Source organism: Paroedura picta, chromosome 11 (genome assembly GCF_049243985.1).
Source record: "Paroedura picta isolate Pp20150507F chromosome 11, Ppicta_v3.0, whole genome shotgun sequence".
NCBI lineage: Eukaryota > Metazoa > Chordata > Lepidosauria > Squamata > Gekkonidae > Paroedura > Paroedura picta.
The window spans coordinates 17,254,243-17,268,726 of NC_135379.1; the positions used below are offsets into that span (position 1 = coordinate 17,254,243).

The following is a 14,484-nucleotide window of genomic DNA, read 5'->3' on the forward strand; positions in this document are numbered from 1 at the left end:
TCTGTAGTCTAGGAGTGAGATGCAGTTGAAGATAGATTCCCTATGCTCAGGCTCTCTCTACTGTGACTTTGGTCTCACAGAGACCTGGGTAAACATGTCTTTCTACATAAGGAAATTTCCAGTACCCTATGTATAAAGGTAAAGGTATCCCCTGTGCAAGCACCGAGTCATGTCTGACCCTTGGGGTGACGCCCTCCAGCGTTTTCATGGCAGACTCAATACGGGGTGGTTTGCCAGTGCCTTCCCCAGTCATTACCGTTTACCCCCCCAGCAAGCTGGGTACTCATTTTACCGACCTCGGAAGGATGGAAGGCTGAGTCAACCTTGAGCTGGCTGCTGGGATTGAACTCCCAGCCTTATGGGCAAAGCTTTCAGACGGCTGCCTTACCACTCTGCGCCACAAGAGGCTCATACCCTATGTATAGTACCTTCCATTTTTGATATGCAGATAAAGGATATTAATAAAAGAAACATTTTATGATATGGGAGGCTTTTGTCTGAAACGACTTCATTTAAATCAGTGTAACTACAATAGAGAGCATCACATGAGGGATTCAATACTTTTAAGCTTTTATCTATGCTGTCATTGCAACTAGCAAAAACTGCCTGAACCATCAAGAAAGTACATTATGTGAGTTAGCTGCCAAACTTTTTGACACTCATACTTACAGAGCTGTAAATTCTACCAAACATATATTAACTCGGGGGGGGGGTGTCTCAACAACCCGCTTTTTGTATCATCACTGTTTCAATTAGGTTATTCTCAGAGACAGTTTTGAATAAAATGGCTGATTAGCTATGATGATGAATTAATGAGTAAATAATAAAAGAAAACAGAGATCTCTCTCTGCATTGAGTGGCAGACTAACCATGATTGGAATGTCAACTATTTTAAGGGCTACAATGAAAAAGTAAAAGACTGCTAAGTACATGAGCAAGGGGACCTACAGGGACTTTCAGGAGTGGCATATCATTTTCCTTGCTCCCACTATTTCTCTTTCTCTTCCTTGAAAGCCCCCACATCCTATCCCTTTTCCAAGGCCGGTGACCTTGGGAAAATGGGGATTCAAACCTGGGTCCCTCAGATTCCAGTCTGAAACTCAAAACGATTGCACAACACCAGATCTCATGTATTGTCCGGCACAGAACAAGATTAAACAACTAGGACTGGCTGAATCACAAAATACAGGCGGTACCAAATCACCTGATGGTTGCTTCTATGTCAAGTCCTCCCTCAAAGGCCCCTCCACTCTCCATTTACTGACAGAAACCAAGGCTGGAAGGCTAGCAATACTATTATCATTTCCTGGCAACAGTCATTGAGTATATTTGCTTCTTGAACCTGTAGATACATTTCTGTTCTTTTGCAAAGTTTGCTCCCCCCCCCACGCACACATGAATGACAGATTTTTATGGAAATCTCTGGCTTTTCTTAGTTTTGTAGAAAGATCAGTCTTATCCATTTAAGGCCCCATTCTCTGGATGCGTGTGTGTTCAGAATTTAATTATCATTATATCATCTTGATCATATCATTATACTATATATAATATAGTATGAATGTAGTTATTCACATGGTATAGGGTTGTATAGGGTTGCCAACCTCCAGGTGTTCCAGTTAAGAACATAAGGAGAGCCCTGCTAGATAAGACCAATGGTCCATCTACCTTCACAGCAGCCTGAAGGAAAAGGGGTGTATGGAATCCTGAAGAAGGGAATATCTCACCAAGACGAAAAATGCAGTGTGGTTTAGAAGAAGAAGAAGAGTTGGTTCCTAGATGCCGCTTTTCTCTACCCGAAGGAGTCTCAAAGCGGCTTACATTTGCCTTCCCTTTCCTCTCCCCACAACAAATATCCTGTGAGTTAGGTGAGGCTCAGTCAGAACAGCTTTATCAGAACTGTGGTGAGTCCAAGGTCACCCAGCTGGCTGCATGCGGGGGAGTGCAGAATCGAACCCGGCTCACCAGATTAGAAATCCACACTCCTAACCACTACACCAAACTAGTCAGTGGTTGCTGGGCAGATCCCTCAACCTGCCTTTTTCTTATTGATTGAATGTTCCCCATCCAGAGCCAATTGCCTCCTGTTTTAAGAAGTGAGACATTGGCCAGTATGCCTGTCATTTTATACAGAGTGATGATGATGATAATTTTAAATGCTGTTTTAATGTTAAAATGTTCCAATGAATTTATGTTAGTTCTTTGGGAACCCTAATTGGGTGGAAAGATTGCATGGAAATATTTTCAAATAAAATATATATATATCTCAGGACGACTGCAGGAATAGCGTTATTATTATATATGTCCTTGTCTACTTAGCTTCTTGCTACAATAAACCAGCTAGAAGCTTGCAGAAATGGAAACTATAATGATTCAGGGCAATATTAGCAGGTAAGAGCAATTATTGTTATTCTGCAGAGACTTCACAGTGGCAGCTTTGTGAATAACTCTGACATAACCTCTGAGTTTAGAAATATAACTGCTAATTTATAATATCTCACAAATATATTATGCAGAGAGTTGGCAATCAAGTAGCAAGAGGTCCAATTATATTCGCTTAGAAAGCTTTAACATGAACAATCACCGGGTCTTCCTTTTAAAGTGCCAATTCACAAGAGTTATTAAAATACCTTTAACGATTGCTTGCCCAATCAGCTACTCAAGTCAAGTCAAGTCAAGTCAATCTGCTGCTGTATCATTACGAGACACACCTAAAGAGAGACACACTCTTCTAGACCCACTAACTTTACTGGACATATAACCGTGTAATTCTGGATAGGATTGCACTGTAAATATCATTCTGAGCAATTATGGACCAGAATAAGCAATCCTTTTCCAGTGGGCTTAGGACCTTGAATTATTAATTTTAAGCCTATTAAACAAGTTTGTTTTAACCATCATGTCCTTTTCTATACTATTCCATGACTTCAAGTACTTGTGCCATCACCATATAACTATGGAATATATATTCTTTACTTGACATTGAAGAATACATATCTGATGTATGAGAGATGAAGCTGATGCAATTGTTTTGAAGTAGACATAATATCTGTACGGTTAAAAAAAACTCATCATGGAAAAAAACATTTTAGAAAGAGCAACTTAATTTTTTTTTTAATTATGAAACACGCTATATAAAGTCCAGAACAAATCACATGCAGGTTCAGTCTGGCAACTGGTACACTATTTACTATATTTCCTATTCTAGATAGTAAAAATAATTATTCCAGTATTATACATATTTTTAGTATCCAACAAAACTCATACCAAATGAATACATTCACCACAACTGTACTTTCTAAAAGAACAATAGAAATTTATTTCAGTTATTATAGGAAATCATAGGAAATGATACTGCAGAAATATTGGCTATTTTTGTTGTTGTTGACCCAAGCAGACAAATTACAAATTAATTGCCATAGACCAAGGAAATATACTTTCCTCAGATGGCTAAAACTTAACAAGGAAGGTGCCAGGTAGATAGCAACCAGAACTGAGATCCAGTACAGAGGAAGCCTCTTCTTAGGGGTCACCTACCTCACCTCAGCAAAGCGAGGCGGGGGTGGGGCACATATTGCTTTTAAAGTCGATACTGTCTGGACAACTTCATAGTAATAGGAGAAATCACTTAAGTTCTTAAGCAGGGTGCTTGAATGCCGGGAGTAACCTCCCACTTCGTGAAGCAGATTTGTAAACCCTAATCAAGAGGTAGCCTGATTAGTATCAGCTGTTCTTACTGTCAGTGCTGGATAAAAGTGAAGGCCGACAAGGGGGTTGGAGGGAAACTGCAAGGAGGAAAGGGATTTATTTCTTGTTGAACGGTGTTAATTTAGCATTAGGGCTGCACTGACCATGGATGCTGTAGGTGCTAAAGTTTCATCTGTGCTGGGGAGGGGGGGGTGATCAGAGGGAGATTTTGATGTGAATCAGAGGTCAATCAGAACTAGGGTTGCCAATCTCCAAGTGGGGCCTGGATATCTCCCAGGTTACAATGGATCTCCAGACAACAGAGATCAGTTTACCTGAAGAAAATGGCTGCCTTGGAATGTGGTGTCTGTCTGTCTGTCTCTCTGTCTCTCTGTCTCTCTGTCTCTCTATCTATCTATCTATCTATCTATCTATCTATCTATCTATCTATCTATCTATCTATCTATCTATCTATCTATCTATCTATCTATCTATCTATCTATCTATCTATCTATCTATCTATCTATCTATCTATCTATCTATCTATCTATCTAACTATCATACCGCCCTTCCCTACGGCTCTGGGTGGTTTACAGAGAACATTTTAGAACTTTTACATGGAACAGTATATCAATATAACAATAACAATACAACAATAACAATACAACAACAATAACATACCAACTAGAACTAGAACAGTATTAAAACAATAACTTTGACACTCCCTTGGTAGGTTTGACCTCTCAGTCTGGGGGGGGGGGGGCTGTAGATGTTATGGGTCAGTCGGCCTCAAGCAAATGCCTGGTGGAAGAGCTCCTTTTTTGCAGGTGGGGGCCAGGACTGAAATGGCCCTGGCCCTTGTTGAGGTCAGACGTGCCTCTTTAGGGCCAGGGATCAGCAGCGCGGGAGGTCTCTCAGATACACTGGGCCCAGACCGCGTATGGCCTTAAAGGTGACATTCTATGACATTATACCTTGCTTTGGGAGCCAGTGTGAGGTATTGACAGACTCAAATCTGGAGAACAGGCAACTATAATGGGAGTGGGGCTACCAGCAACAGTACCAGGATGTTCTATTTTCAAAGACTTTTAAATAGTTCAGGGACATGCATTCATGATTACAGCCAGAAACCATGGTGAATAAAACAGGGCACTCATACTGCTGCTCCTCCCCTCTCCTCCTTTGCCCCCTCCTACTGCCCAATGGTAGTCAAAGTGGCAATCCCAAATCTCAGTCCAATTTTCTGCCTAGTGTTTAGGATTACCAGGTCCCCCAGGCTACCAATGGGGAACAGGGGTTCTCACCCATCACTGTGGTCATTAAAAGAGGATAGAAACTACTGTTTAGTGCAGGGGTAGTCAAACTGCGGCCCTCCAGATGTCCATGGACTACAATTCCCATGAGCCCCTGCCAGTGTTTGCTGGCAGGGGCTCATGGAAATTGGTCCATGGACATCTGGAGGGCTGCAGTTTGACTACCCCTGGTTTAGTGTGTACCAACAAAACTCTAACAAAATTACCCACTCTGGACAATCCAGACCAAGCAGCTTGATTTTGTTCCTATCCATCTAAGCCCAGAATTATCCTAAATTGGTCAAGTTGCCACAACCGCTCACCCCGGAGGCAGGGGACCCCCCACCATCACACCCTGCCATCAGCTAGCTGACAGGATGATTTAGCAGGAGCAAGAAGGATGTTTGGGCCACCTCACTGGTATACACTGGAAGTGATGTCATCATGCTGGTGACATCACGTCAATGCTCTGGTATTTCAGCAAAAACAATTTGAGCAATAAACATACCAGAAACAAGCAAGAAACAAAGAGCCAATGGGACATGTTGAATGCAAATATACTTGGTCAGGAAGGGTTTAACTGATTTTGCACAAGCATCTTACAGCTTCCCTGCCTACATTCCTTCTGATTGTTCACACAAAATTGTATGCACATTTTTTCTTTTATCTTAACTATGGAATGGGCTACAGATGTATTAAAAGAAACAAAGTGAGAAATTCGGTGATGAAACATAACATATTTTTGAGAGGTGTTATGCCCAAATACTCCTCCTCCATATTACCGGCCTACGCATGAATAACAGAGCACAAATCAAATTAGTCATTTTGATTGACTCATTTAAGCAATAGGTCCTTATTAATATCATATATCCCTCTCTTTAGCTTGCTGTCCTACCAAGGGGCAGCAGGACAATATATGTTTTAAAATCACTGTGATATCTATGACATAATGTTATTTCCAATGAATAAATTCCAATGAATTTATTTAATTAATCAATCAATCATTTACATTTATGTACCACCCTCCTCTTATGTTACAGCACCACTGTGATGCTCTGAACTCAGTCAGAACTCTATGGTTTCCCCTTGAGTTCCACCCAAATTTTATAGTGTCGCATAGACCATTTACGCACTGGGAGCTTCACTGCCCCAGCTCCTGTGCAGGAGCAAAAATTGGGAGGAGATGAGGATCAGCTTCCACGGGTTTACTTCTGCCCATGAGGCTGGGAGTTCAATCCCAGCAGCCGGCTCAAGGTTGACTCAGCCTTCCATCCTTCTGAGGTTGGTAAAATGAGTACCCAGCTTGCCGCTGGGGGGTAAACGGTAATGACTGGGGAAGGCACTGGCAAACCACCCCGTATTAAATCTGCCATGAAAATGCTAGAGGGCGTCACCCCAAGGGTCAGACATGATTCGGTGCTTGCACAGGGGATACCTTTACCTTTACCTTTATAGATAGTAACCCATTTCCTCAGTGTTTCTGTACCTCTTGCATGTCATGCTTTTTGTTTTCACTGTTTATATTTTTCTCTGTATTTCTGTTTGCGTATATAGTTACCAACTGGAAAAAATTCTATGAATCTGAGGAAGTGAGCTCTAATCCACAAATTTAGTGTCCATTGGCACCCTTAAGATCAACCAAGTTTTATTGAAGGTATGAGCTTTTGTATGCACGCACACTTCCTCAGATACATCATTGTGTTTAAATTTGACTTTAAATTTGTTCTGCTGCTTTAGACCAACACGGCTACCCACTTGAATTTAATCCACAAATGTTTACGCTACAATTAATATTTTAGGATTTATTATTTTGAAACTACCACTCTATTATTTCAAAGCTTCTGAGGCTACATCTAAAGCATTAAAAATAAAGCCACATCATAATTTTTTAATTAACTGTTTAAATACAATCCAAAGCACCAGGATAAAAATTAATTATAAAACAGCTACTGAATTAAAGAAGTAAAGTAATAATATACAAAGAGCCTTATGCAGCTGAAAAGACAAGTAAAAGTCAAAAGCAGCAGAGAAAAGCTTATTTTAAAAATCCAGCTAAAGTGAGGTGAAATGAAAGCTAGCCAAAATTTGAAAAATAATCTTTGCCTGCGATCGAAAACACAAGCTGGGTGCCAGATGAACAGCTACAAGGCAAAAGTTCTAAAATGAGACACTATAAAAGAGAAGGCCTGTCCCTAGCTGTCAACCACCTTACCTCTAAGAGGGACACACAGAAGAGGGCCTCTAAATATTATCTTAACAGACATATTTGCATGGGAAGTGGCAGTTCCCTAGATATCCCAGTCTCATGTAAAATCATCACTTCCCATTGTGTCTGGAAACAAACTGGCAACAAAGTGCAACTCATTTTGAACCCATTGACTGCACAGGCTTCACAGGTTAAACAAGCATTAGTAATCTAACCTGGATTTGACCAAGGCATAGATATCTGTGGCCAGATCATGCTTTTCACAAAAACAACAACAGCAAACAAAAACCACCAGCTGAGATGGTGGATGCCATGTGTGTATGTAAAGTCCTATCAAGTCACAACCAACTTATGGTTATCCCATAAAGTTTTCAGGACAAGATCCCATTGCCTGCCTCGGCAAAGCAATCCTTGGACTTCTTTGGTGGTTTCCCATCCAAGTACTACCTGGGGCTGGCCCTGATTAGCTTCGGAAATTTATTTATTTATAATTTGATTACTAGGCTGCCGCTCCCAGCGAACTGGCTTGCGGTGGTAATTACATAAAAATCTTAGAGTAATAAAATCCACAAATCTTACCCCAATAAAATGAAATACAGATGAACAATAAAAACAACAGAACAAGATGGTGGTACAACTAAAAAATCTCCCAGCCTCCAGTGTAGTTGATTCAGTGGGCTGGAGTGGCTAGGGATGTAGGATAGAGCAGGGCAGTTCTATACAGATCTAATACCCAAGAACCAGGGGAGTTTTAAATTCCCCGGTACTCATTGTGCCAAGCCTCAGCCCAAAGCCTGGCGGGAGAACTCCATTTTGCAGGCCCTGCAGAACCTCAAGAGCTCTGACAGGGCCTGCAGCTCTTCAGGGAGCTCATTCCACCAGGTAGGGGCCAGGTCTGAAAAGGCCCTGGCCCTCGTCAAGGCTAGGCACACTTCCCAGGGCCCCTGAACCATCTGACAAGATAGGGCTAGCTTGGGCCATCCAAATAAGTGCATTGGTACCATATTGTTTTGATATTCTGAGACCAGTGGGGGGAAAAATAGTTTTATGAAAACCTCAGAATAGTTGAAAAACTTTAACCTATTTTTTTAGGAGTCTCTCTGTCCTGCATCACTTTAATGAAAGCTTCTAACAAGAGTAAAAGAAAGCAAATGATAACAATATTTTTTATTTATAGAATGTATATGCCACCCTTCCCTGAGGGCTCATGATGACTTACAACATTTATAGTAACAGAGTTAAGGCATTTCCACAATGAAATTTAGAATCAAGCATTGAAACAGTTAACTTAAGTTTGTTTGTTTTTTAACTTAGGGGCTTGTAGAATTTATTTCCATTTCTTATGTCAATGGGGTATGGTAATGAAGTGCTTTGTAGTTCTCAGTAGGTGGCATCTAGATGATATTTCTCTGTATTCCTATTTCTGTTTGTTTGTAAGGAGGCTGTCTGTTGATAGTGGGTCTGTAGGCCTCAACCACAGGAATTTGGAATAGCTCTGTCTTACAGACTCTGCAGGGGAACCAACTTTGCTTGGGAGATCATTCCACCAGGCTGGCACCAGGGCTGAGAAAGCCATGGTTTTAGCTGAGGCCAATTTCTCTGGTGCCAGAAATCTTGAGCAGGTTTTGTGTGTTCAATCTTAAGGAAGGAGACAATCTTGCAGGTATGAAGGTCCCAGACTGTTTAGGGCAGGGGTAGTCAAACTGCGGCCCTCCAGATGTCCATGGACTACAATTCCCAGGAGCCCCCTGCCAGCGAATGCTGGCAGGGGGCTCCTGGGAATTGTAGTCCATGGACATCTGGAGGGCCGCAGTTTGACTACCCCTGGTTTAGGGACTTAAAGATCAACACCAGCAACTTGATTTGGTGTTCAGTCTGGAGCAATGCAGTTTGGAGAGCACTGGCTGAATGTGCTCTTTCCACCTGGCTCACGTAAAAACTCTAGGGCTGCATTCTGGACCAACTGCAGTTTCTGGATCAGGTACAAGGGGAGCCCTGTGCAGAGCGAGTTGCAGTATCTAGCATGGAGGTGACCGTTGAATAGGTCACAGTGGCTATGCCAGACGTCAACAAATAATGTGCTAGGCGCTGCACTTGGCAGGCTGCATTTTTTACTTGGCCTTCCATTGATAAGGAGTCCATGATCACTCCCAGGCTCCTGATAGTGGTTGATATTGTCAATTGGACCCACTGCTCACTCCCATCTCCAAATCATTAATGAACAATGTAAAAAGCACCAGACCTGGTACTGAGCCCTGCAGAACCCCACTGCTTACCATATCCTGCTCTGAAAATGACAACTGGTACTCACTGTGAAGGGTCCTTCTCCAGGGGCTCAAGGGATAGAGTCCTAGAGCCAGGGAAGAACTGCTCATTTATACGCACTCTTTGTTTCCTGTTAGTTAACCAGGTTTTAATTCACAAGAGGACTTGTCCTCTTATCTCATGGCTTCTGAGTTTACTTATGTGTCTTTGATGAGGAATTTTATCAAAATCTTTCTGGAAGTCTAGGTAAACAACATGTATAGAATGTTATGTATTAATATTACTAAATAACATATTAATGACAAAAATAGTAACAGCAGTAAGAGCATGAGAAATGGTGAATGTGAAGACAAGGGTATGATTTTAATACATGGCCATGGAAGCAAGGAAAATCATTTTTAACAAAAGAAGCATTTGCATTTTTATGTCCTTTTTATTTTCTTTATCTTTCTTTGCCGGCTTGGAAAACATTTAAACGATTCAATGGAATAGTAAGTGTCCAGTCCAAATATTTACCATTGTAAAGTGCTAGCTTAATATTTTTGTTAGTTTACAATTAATATAAAAATCAATAATTTATAGGTAGTATTGACATGCCACTGTTTGAGCAGCTTGACTCTACCCATGCCCTCTTACTTTCACGGCATGCATATTGTCTCACAGTCAGGGACAGTGTCAAACATAGAGAATATTCCTCAACCAACTGGAGTGAGAATATTGTTTTGATGCATGGAAAGACAGTTTTGAACAGTCAAGGTCTGCTAGCAGTTTCTCTGTAAACTCCCACAGCAGCTTTGCTAGAGGTCATGAATATTACATAAGGCTGTCCATGCATTCAAGTCAGCATCGCTAAGCCAAATTCCCATAGCAACACTCACATAGATTTACTCATCAGTAAGAGATGCATCAGCTTAGCAGGAAGTGCTTTAATGCTAAACATTTTTGCCCTGCAGAATGCTGAAACTCTTTCCATTCGAATTTTAATTTTACTGATAACCTCAATACAATGTTTACTTTTTAGTTTACTTGTGTCGTACAAAGGCAGTCTTCAGAAGAGGAAGTAAAAAAATACTCATATGCTCATTTATCAACCTTTGGCTATCCAGCACCCTTAGTTATCCTCTCAGGGTGGTCATGACAGAAAACTGAAAACACTCTGACCCCTACTGTGTTATTGTACAAAGCTTCTTAAAGCTCACCAATTCTAATGTCTAGAATTAAAGCAGAAGCAGGACAGCTCATGAGAGCAAAACTGCATTTTTGTTTTCAAACAACAGGTCCAGTGGATTAAAAAAATCCAAAAAGAGGCCAAGGGCTCTTATACCACCTGAAAAATCACAGTTGTCCACAGTTGTTCAGGGATCTGATTAAGACTGCAGACTACAGTTATCAGACGCCTCTCTGTCAGCAAACCACAATGTCAAGAAATATAATTTAAATGTCCATTACTGCATAATACAGAAAAGTCATAACTGCTCCAGTTTTTCAAAGTTTTGAAATCTGGATTAGTGAACCCTGTCAACCATCAGACTCGCTGTCTAAAATTATTAACATGTTTGTAGTATCAGTGAGTATTTCCCTCCCTGGCATGTAGCAGTGCACTAAAATAACAAAAATTAAAAAGGTAAGGGGGCACAAAACAGATATAACACTTGTCACAGTTCCCTAGGAAGTAAGACGGAAAACTAAGGTAGGTTTTTAAAGTGGTAACAGTAAACTTATACATACATTACTCCCACTAAACACAAGAGGGTTAACTTTTGGTTAAACATATGTAACATTGTGCAGGATACCACTTTTTGCATTATACCATTTTATCTTGTTTCTTAAAGGTGTTTCTATGAAAGGCTTTCCCAAACTGATTTGTTTGGGTAAGCCACCCTATGATTTCTTAAACAAGGCAGAACATCCCGTCCCAGTTAAAATAAAAGGGAGAGAGAATTTTACTAAATAACTTTAAGAAAGAGAACCGTGTAAGAAGAGGATTTTTAAGAGGAGTGGAATAATGGGATCAACAACCCTAGCGTCAGCAGCAAAGATATGCATCTTTTGATTGAGATTATTAACATGCATACAACTTTGGATCTAAAATTATTGCTAATTGCTACTAAAATTCTTAATATATGGAACAGAGGAATTGGAATTCCATGAAATTACATGCGCCGCTTAAGCTGGCCAAGGATTTCATTACAAAAATTGGGACATACCATTTTTTTTGTTTTTAAACGATACAATTTCCAAATATTTATGAATGCTGCATATTACATTTCCCAAGCTGCTTATACAGTGTAAAAGCCTCCTAGAATACATTAGACTAAATGGCTACTTTTGTGTTGCACCCTTTCTACCAAAGCACAAAAGGCCATTAATAACTTAGTAGACATCAGGGGATGAGACAAGTCAGTTCCGCAAATCAAAATTGTAAAGAAGCATCTCACCTTTGCTTTTTCCAGCTGTGTCTGGGCCTGTCGCTCTGCCTCCCTCCGCACTGCCTCTCTGTCTTCCTCAAGAGATACATCTGAATCAGACGGACGGCTGGTGTAGGAGTCCGCCGAACCCTAAACAAGATGAAAAGCAAACTAATGTTAGAAATGAAGAAATCAGTGTTACTTAAAAAAAACCAACCTCATTAACACAGCTGTCTCAGATTTCTTCCAGATTTTAATTCTTTTTGAGTGCTTTTAAAAATATGTAAGTTCCAAAGAACATGAATAAGAAAAACAATAAACATGTCAGTTGTTTAGGTCTTTAAAAAATTCTTTCTACACACTCTATATCTTTGCTTTCCCCCGTTTTCCAATCAGAATATGCCTTTTGCTGTGTTTCTATGGAGGGACACCAATGGTGCAGTGCAGGGCTGAAGGACATACAACAGTTTCAAGGATAGCTGTAGATAAGCTATGCTAATAAACAATTTGAGTCATGTTAAAGGTAAAATTCAGACAAAAATGCCAAGTTAGCATGGACAGTCTTTATTCCTGAAGATAACAACAGGTTTAAAATCCCATCTTGGTTGCTGGGGACCTCTTCACCTGACACACTGTTTCTCCATCATAAAAAGAACATGGCTTAAATCTATCACAGCCTCTCAGCAAAACCAGAACACAAATCAAGTAGCAGCTGACATAATATGTCTGGATTCCAGCTCATGTCCAGCCCTGGGTCACAGTGCCAGAAAAGCTCAGTAAAATAACCACAAGCTCTGAGGTCTCCAATTTGTTTTCCTCCTTACAGTTAAAAGAATGACAATCTGCTAATTCCAAACGAAATGAAAGCAAAGCAGTCCTTCCCCCACCCAACCCACCTGCAAAGCAAAATATGCCAGCAAACGGAAATTCAGTGCTTACACAGATATCAGAATTCTTCAGCCGTCCTCCTTTGGCTCTTTTCAGAAGCCTGATCCAGGTGGCCTTCATTAGCCAGACAGCTCCGTTATTGTCCGCAGCTGCGGCGTCCGGCACTGATTCTCATAAAACATGTGTACACCGAGCACCGCAGACTCGCTGCTCTTTTCCTATCCATGCTCTGCTGCAAGCTCTTTTCTCTTTCCTCAGCTTTGCAAATCCTCAGTGTTGCTGTGTGTAGTGTAAGTAAGTTCTTAATTTTCCCAGGGCACCGAAAAGCAAAGATTTTTTTCATTCAGGGGTGGGGGTGGGATCCCAGACTTCAAGTATATTGTAAGAGGTGCTTCACTGATGTAAACATCAGCACAGGAAACCTTCCTTTGCTGCTGTTTTTTAAATATATATATCTATATCTATAAATACTGCTATATATGATGCTTATCAAGGAACCTTTAAAAATCCAGGGCAAAATGTAACATTTGCAAGTACAAAGTTCATGTCATATCTTCACAGCTCTATGCATGGTGGGGGGATGGGGTAACAGGCTTTTCACATCACTGAGCATGCTCCATATGTGCAGCCTATTACGCAGATGCTCACATCACACAGTGTTGCTAGTCTCTGTCAAATTACCATTTTACATCTCAAGGGTAAACAGCTGGAAAACAGCAAGGTCTTTGGGAATCCGCAGTAGCCGGTAGAGGATTTTATTTTTAACACGCATCAGTCAAAAACTGCATTTCTCCAATTGAATCGAGATTCGGCCACATACTGTGCCTTTCTAATCTTTCCAAACACTTAAGTTATAACCATACTGCAAGGAGCTATATAAAAATAAACCACAAGTGGCCAATTTACTCTTCAGCATTTTGCAGTTATTAGCTGAAAATGGCTCTCACAGACAATGAATACACACAAAGAAGAAACCCTGTTCAGGACGATAGTGGGTGGAGGGGAGGGCAGAAATGCCTTTCTTAATTTTTTAACTCAGTAGAGACAGGTAGCGCTTGTCCCTACTGCAATATTTGCCTTAAATACAGGTATGTCACTGTTCCTCTTAGAAGCAAAAGCAACTACATATATGCATGGAATGGGCACTGTTTGTGTGGAGGTTACCCTTGTTCTGGATCCCTGGTGATTCCAGCATTTAAGAATTAGCCGTACCATTGTCCTAATTTTGATTCTTAGTTACACCACTGCATGATGGAATGGTGGGAGGTGATTTCTACATACAAGAGGTCATCCTGTTACACCCCCAGGTACTCCCTTGGTATGCAGAAAACTATGACTCTGACAATTGATGCTGCCCCCCCCCCCCCGAAAAACCATCTCAAAATGACCTGATGAGGAAAAAAATGTTTTTAAATGATATAATAAGAACTCAGTTAAAGTGAAAGAGAGGTAGTAATCACCCTGCAGAAGCCCCTAATAGCTTAGAGCAGCCGTTCTCAACTAGGGTTTCGTGAAACCTCTGGGTTTCTTGAAGACCCTGGAAGGGTTTCCTGAATGGATGGGAGTTAATTAATGTTAATATTTTTTTAATGTATTAAACATTCATCAGGTGATATATTTTATTTATTTATTATTTTTATTTTATTTGATTCCTTACCGCCCGTCCATATGGCTCAGGGAGGTTTACATACAACATCATAGGGGGATACATGGAACGAATCAACATACAACATAGTCAAAT

General features: G+C 40.7%; 1 protein-coding gene across 7 annotated transcripts in view; it reads right to left on the reverse strand.

Annotated features, from left to right (window-relative positions):
• The window catches only part of CACNB2 (calcium voltage-gated channel auxiliary subunit beta 2), a 134,731-nt gene that overhangs the window by 30,948 nt on the left and 89,299 nt on the right, over positions 1-14,484 (reverse strand). For 5 of the 7 annotated variants that reach the window (XM_077304222.1, XM_077304220.1, XM_077304225.1 and 2 more), the window contains one exon: positions 11,886-12,005. In XM_077304222.1, coding sequence (XP_077160337.1) covers positions 11,886-12,005 — 120 coding nt within the window. Of the gene's footprint in view, positions 1-11,885; positions 12,006-12,794; positions 13,020-14,484 lie in introns of those variants that run through there. The other 2 variants (XM_077304227.1, XM_077304224.1) reach the window with 1 other exon arrangement.